We start from the raw sequence: 11,418 nt of genomic DNA on the forward strand, positions 1-11,418 counted from the left end.
AATTCCAGCTAATTGTTCATTTTAATTATCAAAACGTGTATAATCACGTTTTCATTTAAAAAAATTCAAAATGATAACGAATTTGGCAATTTTAAAGTGATAATTTCACAGGTTTAAAGTGACTATTTCCAATTAGTCACTTTAAACCTCCGAATTCATTATCGTTCACATTTTGGTAATTAAAATGAATAATTCGTCGAAATCGTAAATTTGTCAAAAGTTGATAACTTTTTCGTCAATATCACTTAATATATACAGGTTTTCCGGGGGCATTATCGTCATTTAGAGAAAGTTGTGTCTGAAGTCTAAATAACCTCAAAACATGCTTCCCTTCATCTCTCACTCTCATTTCTTTTTCTCTCTCTCTCACACAGTCTAATGTTTGTAACTTGGACTATGTGGGTAAAACTTAAAAAGTATTAATGATGAAAGTGAAACAAGAGTGTCCATTGTTTTGCTAAAGCTATGAACAGTAGAATAAGACAAAAAAATTGACCTAAATATCCTCTTTATTTTCTTCTGTGTGTTTTTGTATCATTGTCACACGTCGTCGTCATCACAAACTGATGGACACGAGGATTCCCTTCCCTTCTCATCATCTCTACTCCACTTACTGCGCTACCATGAATGAACCCTTTAAAGATGTAAAATCAACGGCTCTGATTATGATATCATGACACGTGGCAGAAGAAGTAAGGGGAGGTGATATCTCTAGGTACATTGACATAACAGCAAAAGCCATGATGCATGTACATCCTCATATAATATACATTGCAGCAGCAGCAGTCATTCTTGTCTCCTTTCTTCCCTTCTATTAGACAAGAGTCAGTACAGGTCTACAACCAACCATATTTCACCCTTTCAAGCCTAAGAGAGAGAGAGAGAGAGTTATTAATAATTTTTGAGAAGGAAAAGGGCGAGTTTCTGAAAATGGGCATGCATTAGCAACGAAGTTTCACGTGTGAAGATTCCCCGACTATAACGTCTTGGGGCCCATATGTATATATCTCTCTCTCTCTCTCTCTCTCTCTGTCCCAAGCTCCATTGATTATCACTTGAGATATTTCTTTCTAATGCAAGCGGGGACCAATTTGTCCAAATATAGCCTCGTAGTGCAACAACATACAAGTTTGATGGAGGTATATAATTACTTCGATTTAACCATAAATGTCAATCGTTATCTTCATGAAATTTCACTACATTCTTAACCTTTGTAAAAGATTAAAAAAAAATTGATATTCTTTGATAAAACTTTAGTACATTCTAATATCCTTGACCTTGTAAAAAGTTAACATGAATTTGATAGACTTAAACCTCAAATATGAACTCTTAGCTTATTTTGAAAGTATTTTATAAGAGTTGTGATAATATGATGCCCCCCTCTGACACATGCCACTCCTACGCCCCCATCACAAAATTGTAAATCAGTTGTATCAGGATACACAAGAAAAAGATTTATGATTATAAATATCTCAAGACAATTCATCTATGATTTTGTTATGAGGGTGTGTGTCAAAGGGGGGGCGTCAAAAAATTATTACACATTTTATAACGATAATTAATAATGTTAGAATGGATTTTTTTTTTTTTTTTTTCATTTTCATTTTTCCAAAGGTCCAAAGCTATGGTTAAGATCTCAATTCTGATAACATCTGGACAAATGGACTAGGAATATATCCCACATCACAATAAAGCCAAATCCCCAAGAGTTTAGATTCAGGATTTTTCGACCTACAACTATCTATCATAGATGGGGAGAAACGATGATTTAATTGACAAAATACCAACCATCATTTGCAAATTAAAGTACGATGCTAATGAATCGACAAAGATGATGCGTGGCATGGTCCTATGATATGTGCAGAAGGCCAACCTTTATAATCATCAAATGTCTTTTTTAATGTATGTGAAAAAATGCAAAAGAATGAAATTTAAGACATGACATCAAATCATGAAAAACAGACAAAACAAGTGATAAAGGTAAATAAAAAAAAATAGTGATACATCTAACAATATCTAAAAACTTATAAATAGAACAAATCCCTCAAGGAACATGTATGAAATTTTCGTTATACTCAACGCCTAAACTCTTTAACATATAAAGAAAGGAGGTTGCTTGCACTTCAGAAAGAACAACTTCGGGTATGATCTTTTGATGCATGTAGGTCTAAATTCAAAGAACCTTTACTAGTAGCGATGTTGGAATAAATCAATTTTCAACATTAATGATCATTTTGGTTAGAATAATTAACTTTCTATATGATTGGATCAACTATCATGATATTCATGTGGGCCACACAAGCGAGAGTACAAATATGTGTGTATTATATATAAAGGTTGATCTATATTTGTACTCCCCACTTGTGGGATCCATGTAAATACCATATTAAACTATGTCTAACCATAATGTGAATTGTCCATTTCTTGGAGACCATCCTCACCAAATACAATCCATTTTGGCATTTCTAATATCATCAGAAAATCTGATCTTAATTATCTGAAAATTTGGAATATTTTTTCTTGATGGTTATAATGTTAAAAAAGGGTGATTTTTGTTAGACAATGATCTGATATCACGTCAAGCATGACAACTCATATGCTATTGGATCTTCCAACATACTTATGAGCCTACAAACAGGAGTACAAAATTTGATTTTATATAAAAAAGAAGAAAAGTGCCAGCCTATAAGGTGGCAAAGTCCACGAGTGATTATACCTCAAAGAGGGGTTCAAAACCTTGGCCTCACTCTCTAGAATGCATTTCATTGATGTTGGCAAAGAGGACTTTGCAAGATTGTACCACTTAACAAGGTTGGGGTCTTGAGAACAAAAAAACAGCAATCTGTGATGTAAGGACCCAATCAGAACCATATTCGATCTGGATCAGACTCGGAGCATTCTACCTGGATCCATACCCAACTAACGTTTAAAATGGATCCAAAAGTCCAAACCCACTGAATATGGATCTGGAAAAAGTTAGATTTTTGGAAAAATCCAACCCATTTCATTCCTGGATTAGGACATAATGAATCTAAAATGTCTATTGTTAATGTGACATTTCTGTCTAAACCTGGCCAAGCAAATCTCCTCTGGAGCACATTTAAGGCTAGAGAATTTTTTATTGATGACAATGAAATCAAAGGATAAATATGTGGAAACACAAATACTTGCTGAAATTTCAAAGGCAGAAAGCTAATACTATATTTCAAGAAACAAAGAACTCTTATCTACTTTTGCTAAGGGTCACTAACTAGAAAGAATCAATAATTGCATGTCATCATCATTAATTCATTATCATAATCCTCAAAGCCTTATCCCAACTATATGGGGTCAGGTGAAAGAATTATGCCCCTGCATTCAATTCCAAACCCTTATCCTGCTCTACCTCAGTAAGTATAATTACTTTAAATCTCTTACTTGCTTACATGTGAAGTATTTGCCATCTATGCAAGTACATACCCATCTAAGCCGAGAGGCACTCTACAGGCATGCTTGCATGAAGATGAAGGCCTTGCAAGGAGCTTAGATGTTCGTTACAATGAGCCAAAGATAGAAATGTCTCAACATGATGCTTACAATTCGAAATTCTCGATACTAGGGGCAGTTGTAAGGGAGGACAAGCTGATCTCGAATGCAAACAGTTGAACAGAGAAATAAAATAAGAGCCCACTTCAAATGAAGAAATAATAAACTATTATTTTCAGAAATCTCAATTGGTCAAATTCGAAGTGATTGCATGTAAAAAATAATTAATTCTTTGTGCTTCAAAGGAAGGTCTTTCTTCGATGTACAGTATTCTATTTTTTTGCTACTGCTGTAACATAAGAGAATTGAAATCTTAGATCAAAACAAAATGTACAAATTACAATAAAGGAATATAGTAACTTCAACCAAGTAACAAAATTAGTAATTCTGATAAAGAACATGTTTGGGTCATCGGCTTAAGGTCCAAAAGCTTAGTAACTTTTTAAGTGGATAGCTATTCAGCACATTACTGTTCAAAACTTATGGTTTTACATGTGGTCGATGATCCAGGACAAATGAAACACTGCAAGATAGGGACATGCTGAATGGTCTCTAATATTCAGACTGACAGCTACAACCTTCTTATCCATTGTCCAGATGTTCAAGATATTTGGAACTGTGGAGTTCCCCTAATACGGATCATTTTTTTTGAAATACAACCACTTGAGCAAATATAGATAGGCAGTAAATCTAGTACAGGATATAGTTTGGATCTGACACATTCAAATAAATAGATCCAACCCATTGGAGCTGCTTTTATCCCTCTCAAAGCTGAAATTAGATGTTTGACATGTCTGGAAACTGGGACCAGTGGGTTTTATTATTTTTCTTTGCACTGTACATGGGACCAAAATGTACTTTATTTCTTTGTATCATGTCGAGCGTACAAATCCCAAATTACATGATTTATGGATTTCGGCAACATATTTTAATTGATTCAAACAATTAATACCTTTTAAATAATAAAACCACAAGAGGTTATACTATCGTATTATATAACAGTAATGTCATGTTTATCATATAAAAGCTCTCCCAAAATACATGATTTATGGATTTCGGCACTCTATCATAATTAAATTAAACAACTAACCACTCTTCAATAATAGAACTACAAGCAACTACATAAAAATGCATTGTATCTTAATTTTAGCACTAAAAACATAAAACTGAAATGTTGTGTGAGGGTACAACTCAAACTTGTGGGTTAAATATAATACTATGGTATCCATAATTCAGAAAAATAACTATAAAAAAGAAGTTACAGCAAGTCTTGCACTGGAATCCATGAAACATCTGAATGCGGCACAAGTACTTCACCCGTTCAGTTTTCATCAAACACTTTCTTTCAATTTGTGGAGTGCAAGGTGAATCATGTACAATCCAAATGTGGATATTCATGCAGATCGACGTGTCGCCTATTCTTGCAACTTGTACCATCTTCATAGAATCTCAGAAATCTGGATCATAAAAATATGTTGATGTTAACAAATTCCACAAGTTTTCTTGCACAAAGAAAATAAGTGAACTCACCTGTATGGGCATCTCTGCGATGAGTAGACCACTGCTTTCCTCAATGCTTTTCAAGGTCACCACTTCACCGCCAACAACCATGTTGATCACAATCCCATCTGCAAATATTACAAATCTGTCAATATTTGGACCCACTAATACTTAATTTATTTTTGTCCAAAAAGAGAGAACCTGCCGCCAAACAAGTCGACACACGCCTCAAATATGTTTCCTGCAAACAACCACCACAAGACACGGAAAGTTGATAAAAGAAAAAGGCTAAGTTGCAACTGTATAGAAAAATACAGCATTTCATGAAATCCAAGTAATTGATTGCAACCACAATGCTGCAGATCCACAGTTCTTTGTACCATCAATACAGTGCTGCAGATTCAAAGTTCTTGGTACCATCGATATAAGATATTTAATAAAAGTACATAAGGTAAGCAGCTAAAGTGAAGATTTCTGATTATATGAACGATAAAAATTCCTCAACTTCTAGTTGTAAATACAATATATATCTCGATTTGGTGAGAAATACATTCCATCAGTTGATTACTATTCAGTATTAACATGTCATCATGCAACTATATTGCCAAGGGAAACGATATTAGATCATTTTTTTTCAGTAAATGCAACATGGAAAATTCTAATAACAAAATTCATAAAGACGACAATGCTGATCGTACTAGGAGCACAATCTTGTCAAATTAAGAAACAACTATCACAAAACCAAATATCACAATCATACCAAATTGAATAAAATACCTATCAGTTTCTGCAGCAAAATGGTAACATTTATACCACATGGAACAAGTACACGAACTAAACATTCGTATAATTCCAGATCATTGAGCTAGTTTAGTAAATATCAAATGCTTGAGTGCCCATCCTCCAAATGAATAAAGTGGTCATTATTTATAAATAATTTAAAGGATAAAGATTCAGAGGCAATCACATCACTTCTCTATACGAAAAATGACTAGAGGAAAATTTGGTTGTATTGTATGGTGAAGAAACAACAAAAGCTGCACCTTCTTTGTTGGTAACTCGTAATTTATCAAAACGCGGGCTGAAATAGATGACTCCCCTGAAGTGAAAAGAGGAAGGCAGGCATCTGCTACAACAATAACACATGATTTATGTTCTTGATTTCCAGTTTCACTATCATCCCCTGAATGATTAGTGATGTTCTGGTTCCATTCCATGGTTGCTTGACGGAACTTCTCTAATATCATTGCACGTTCAGCTTCAGCCTGGTCACTGTACTGCAATGGGGACAATGCATGCACAAGTTACATACAAGTACAAGGACGAGTTAAGGAAAAGAAGAGTAATTTTCAGACCAAAATAACTGAAATTAGCACTAAAGTTTCATTAAAGAAACCTGAAAGTAGTAACCATTAAAAAAAAGGTATTTATGGTGTCACTCTTCTTTACGTCATAACCTGAAGTTTAGAATGGAAAACACGATGCTGAAAGAACCCTTATTATTCTAAAACAAGTACATTGATAAGGGGGCTATGCAAAAGGAAAGGTAACAGAAGCCCTTAAAAGTAAAACATTCCATCTCTAAATGTACTGTATATGCCCGAAGCAAAGAAAAAAACACAACAAAAAAGTCTTAAAAAGCACAGAGGATACCAAGTAGGTCTACTTTTGCAGCTCAACTGCCAGTTCAAGCAGGTTGAACGATATGGTCTCAGTACAATCTATTAGGTATGTGTGAAGCACAGCTGATTGAATGTTCCAGTAAATGAACTGCAGTCTTCCAATTTTTATTTTTACTTTTTTAATTAGATGATTCAGTAAGGGAAACTTCTTACTCAAATTAATTCAACAAGAACACAGCATAGCAATGGGTCTTGCCATTTCCATGAGTAATTTAACGTTTAAAAATTAAAAAGAATACGCATTGTTTCATAATTTACTTGTGGTCTTTGTTTTCCCTTTAGTTTCATTCTTTGACTATGGTGAATGATATGAAACTTGAAACCCTATCATGAATGACAGATGGGACTGACTTTTCTTAGACGTGCAAATGAAGCTGACATTCAAGAGTACTTGAGTTAAATTGTTATTTATAGATCACCCAATAGAAAGCAGCATGGCTAAAACACACAAGTAGTTCACTGATGACAGCTAACATATTGGCAAGACATACAAGCTATTGACATGTCCCTAAGCAATCACATGGATGAAGATCTTTTCAAAAATACAAATTCTGTGCATCATTACCAGTTATCAGGGGATATTTCATACACTTTGTGTCAAGACTTCATCTTATATATATATAGGGAGGCGTTCGGAGGCCCTAAAGAGAGCCAAACATTGTGCCAAACATTTTTGAAAATAGGGGTTAGAAGTTTCAGAATGGGCTGATTTTTTGTGAGGATGATCTATGTGGTGAAGAGATCATCCTCACCAGAAATCAGCTCATTCCGAAACTTCTAACCCTAGTTTACAAGTTGAAGAATTGTGGACCGTCCGATTTTTTATAAACCACTTTTGATGAGGTTAGAAGTTTCAGAATGAGATGATTTTTGGTGAGGATGATCTCCTCATCATAGAGATCATCCTCACAAAAAATCAGCCCATTCTGAAACCTCTAACCCATACATTGAAAAAAATGTTTGGCTCTCTTTAGGGCTTCCGAATGCCACCCATATATATATGGGGGTGTGTGTGTGTGTGTAACTTCATCTTATAAGGACAAGCGGGTTAATCAGATTGTAGTTCTTTGGTGTTAGGGTTGTTCCAGAATTGCAAGTGATAACCCCAAGAATGGAATCATATCTTTTAACTGTGGGTCTGGTGGTTATACATGAAAACTTATGGAGTTGGTCTAAACTAATTCAGTTGTACTAGACTTGGACTTAGTGTCCACAATCTTATAGTTGGAAAGATGAAGTTACAAAGCAACCAGACTAGATAAGCATCATGTTGAAGTTTCAGTGAGAACAAAGACATCCTTTTTATGAAGCCTTGGGTAGCAAAACGGGTGTTTGCTACAATTCAAGAAGAAGGGAAGCAAATCAAGAAGCACATTTCTTATCTTCCTTGAGTTCCTACTCTAAACTAGTATTTAGCTTCTTGTTAAGTTATGTCGGAACCTTCTTAACGATGACTGAGGTTGTAAATATTTATGGTCATAATTATTATTTGATCAATAGCTGGTACATCTCCTACAAAATCTCAATCTCAAATAGATGTTATCATTCACTCCAAACCTTCATAATTTTCCTTACCTGACCCAATTTCACAACTATAATTTTCTTCCTTCAATTAAAACTGGGTACTTTTCTTGGTTTATACAAGGTTAAAATTGTGTTTGCATTAGCAATCTTGGATTAAAGCATATTATGCAGAGTAACAAGTTCATACAAACCAACTTAACCAACAACTCAGACCAAATAAAATCAACAAAATTGGTAACAACCTCTGATTTCTTGTAGAAAAGTTCGTTTTCATTAAATTGTAAAATTTTCAACTATGGGTTGCAATTACTATTTTAAAAAAAACACACACACCCACACACACAAGGGGGAAACAAAGAATACCAGAGGATTAAAGGAAATGTATGGAAGGTTGGAGACAGCAGAGCAGACGGAATCGAGCTCGTCACGCGAGCTGCAACACAAGACCATTGGTAGTGATGAATGTCTCCCTGCCACTCCCAATAGATCCACCAATGTTTCCTACCAAATTTTACTTATCAGAGATTATATTTTCAACAAAATAAATCAAAATTTTGCTTTATTTTAAGAAATTTAACCAAAAAAATATTAAAAATGGAGAGAGAGATGAAGTACCATCTTGAATTGAAGTCTGTCAACGGCAAGGTAGTAGTGGCGTGGCTGACTGCAATAACATTATTCATGGAAATATAAAAATAAAAGGAGGGGCAAAAATGGAAAAAAATACTAATTATGAATTGTACAAGTAGGGAAAAAATAACTAACTATAACGATAATACCTGAATTGGGAAGGAGAAGGAGAGGGTGAAGATGGGGCTTCAACAACATCTATTGCCATTTCTTGGTTCCTCTTCATAGGCCAAACGAGGGTTTTGAAATGTTGTTACGTACAACTTTAATAAGGTTTACAGTTTGGGTGTGTTTGGCTGCAGGAGACGTGTTGTCTTGATGGGAAATTACTTAATGTCTTAATAGACCTTGTAGTTAGGGTTGGCGACATTAGATAATATCTACTTACCAGACTCATCCTACCGAGTTATTTCGGTATGGATACAAATTTTTTATCCGATTAAGAATTTAAATAAATTTATCTACAATTATTTTTATCCATTTTTTTTAAGGTCGGATATGGAGATGTATCATATCCCACCTGAATATTCATTTATTCAAATTTAATACGATAAATTCCTAATAAAAGATATGTATAACTCAAAATTAAGAGTTTTTTCATCATCTTCACAATGAGTTATGTATATATCTGACTTGGATATTAGCTTAAAATTTGGGTACAAGTCAAAATGAATATCTTTTAAAAAGTGGATAAATAATCAGATATGAATGTCCTTAGTATAAATGGGTAAAATATCGGATATGAATAACCAGATATAATGTTGGATAAAGATATAAAAATAGCTTCATCCAACTCACACCTGACCCACTGCCAGCCCTACCTACAGTGGAGACGTATTTCTAAATGCTCCTTAAGTTTTTGGTTATCTTAACAATTTACTTTAGTGAAAATGTTTTTTTTTTCTTAATGCCCCCTCGCTCCTAAGGTCATCACTGATATGAAATATAAATGATGTCCAAACGGATTTGATCCAAAAAATATGAAAATTTGATTTTTTAAATTCGGATTGAAATCTTAGATTCGATACAATTTCGAATGAATCCCAATCCATTCTAAAGTTGAAAAGTGATTTTCTTTTAAAAAAAAAAATTTATATGATTTTTTTATTTTTTTAATATTGATAATTTGAAAACAAGACATGCGTCCGGATCAAATTGATTTCGATTTTGGATTAAGGATGAAGTGAAACAGATCAGATTCAGTTTGCATATTCATTAATCAGATAGGATCGAGTGCATGTTTTAAAAAATTTGGATTAGTATGAGAGTAGTACTAATCCAATATCAAACCGTTCCTTGCCAGCCCTACTCACTCTCATAAACACAGCCAACTTAAAAGATTTCAAATTCCCAAAAACAAAGCATCATTGTGCACACAAAGAAGCCAATTTTCCATAATTGAGATGAACAATCCCTTGTTAAAGGACATTTCCTGGACCATAATAGCAAATAGGTTAGAAATAAGTGATTGATGGTAGAGCTAGCCAAAATATGTTTTTAAAATTCGTCAAAATGATGGAAAATGAAATTAAACAAATGGTTTGGTTATAAGATAATTTGAGTTCACACTATGAAACTTAGTTATCTTTAACATGAACATTTACGAAATCAAGTTCATAAAGAATAATTATCTGAATATATGATTTACACAAATAATGTCCAATTAATAAAATTCATCAAATTAGTGTTCTCGATCGAAGTCGAATGGCGTCCTCAGTCACTCTCGGGGGAAGCTCTTCTTCTCTTTTCTCCACTCTATAGGGCTTCTCGTTTACGAGTCTGTAACACGGCGCAAGATAAGAACCAATCCCATATCGTACGCCGTTGGAGGTAAACTCCTTAACCTACATTCTCTCTCTCTCACAGTTAAACTTATATCTGATCCATCTTTCTTTCTTTCTTTCTTCTATGTTTATTGCCCGCTTTCTGAAACTCAAATAGACTCACTTAGTGTGTGTTTGGTAACACTTCTGAAGTCTGAAAGGAGGTGGGTCCACCATTAAAATTCAGACTTCAGATGTTTTAATCTTGTTTGTTTATTTTCAGATTTAAGAACAAGAAGACATTTTCGACCGAAAAAAATCAGCCATAAAAAGTTGCTGGACGAAGTTCTGAAATCTGAAAAAATATTTTATACCTAAAATACCCTCCTCAAAATAATTATTTTCATCACTTATCCCTCTTTTGTAAAAATCTTTAAAACCTTACCTCTTATTTCTTTTCTACATCTCCTTCATGTCCAACTCGGCTGTCAAGATCTACAAAGGTATGTGCATCTACTACTCTATTGTTCTTCCTTGATCGATTAATAGCATGTGAATCTCATATTGAGAAAATCTCAAAATCAAAACTTCAACAAACAACCAAATCAAAAATCAAAACTTCAACAAAAACCCAAAATCAAAACTTTAACAAACAATCAAATAAAAAATCAAAACTTCAACAAAAATCCTAAAATCTCAAATAACCAACCGAACCCATTATGAAGAAATCGAACCATTTTCAACGTCTTTCCTTATTTCTCTCTCCATATTCTCTTTATCTTTCTTTCTATCTT

General features: G+C 33.9%; 1 protein-coding gene across 1 annotated transcript; it reads right to left on the minus strand.

Moving 5' to 3' along the window:
- Nucleotides 1-4,630: 4,630 nt before the first annotated feature.
- LOC147409178 (initiation factor 4A-like protein) lies at nt 4,631-9,160 on the minus strand. The gene is made up of 7 exons (XM_086426223.1): nt 9,011-9,160; nt 8,847-8,895; nt 8,595-8,732; nt 6,069-6,302; nt 5,227-5,266; nt 5,056-5,153; nt 4,631-4,982 (listed from the first exon to the last, which is right to left on the minus strand). The coding sequence occupies exons 1-7, from the start codon at nt 9,085-9,087 to the stop codon at nt 4,965-4,967; spliced, it is 654 nt and encodes a 217-aa protein (XP_086282349.1). The 5' UTR covers nt 9,088-9,160; the 3' UTR covers nt 4,631-4,964.
- Nucleotides 9,161-11,418: the final 2,258 nt, after the last annotated feature.

Source organism: Akebia trifoliata, chromosome 2 (genome assembly GCF_017979445.1).
Source record: "Akebia trifoliata isolate Shusen 1 chromosome 2, ASM1797944v1, whole genome shotgun sequence".
Lineage (NCBI taxonomy): Eukaryota > Viridiplantae > Streptophyta > Magnoliopsida > Ranunculales > Lardizabalaceae > Akebia > Akebia trifoliata.

Bases quoted from the DNA above. Each gene is read 5' to 3' on its own strand.
- LOC147409178 (XM_086426223.1), bottom strand. From the start codon at position 9,087: ATGAAGAGGAACCAAGAAATGGCAATAGATGTTGTTGAAGCCCCATCT. The intron at 8,733-8,846 runs GTACTTCATCTC...AAAATTTGGTAG, and splicing joins ACAGACTTCAATTCAAGATG to GAAACATTGGTGGATCTATT. The intron at 5,154-5,226 runs GTTCTCTCTTTT...TAATATTTGCAG, and splicing joins GTCGACTTGTTTGGCGGCAG to ATGGGATTGTGATCAACATG.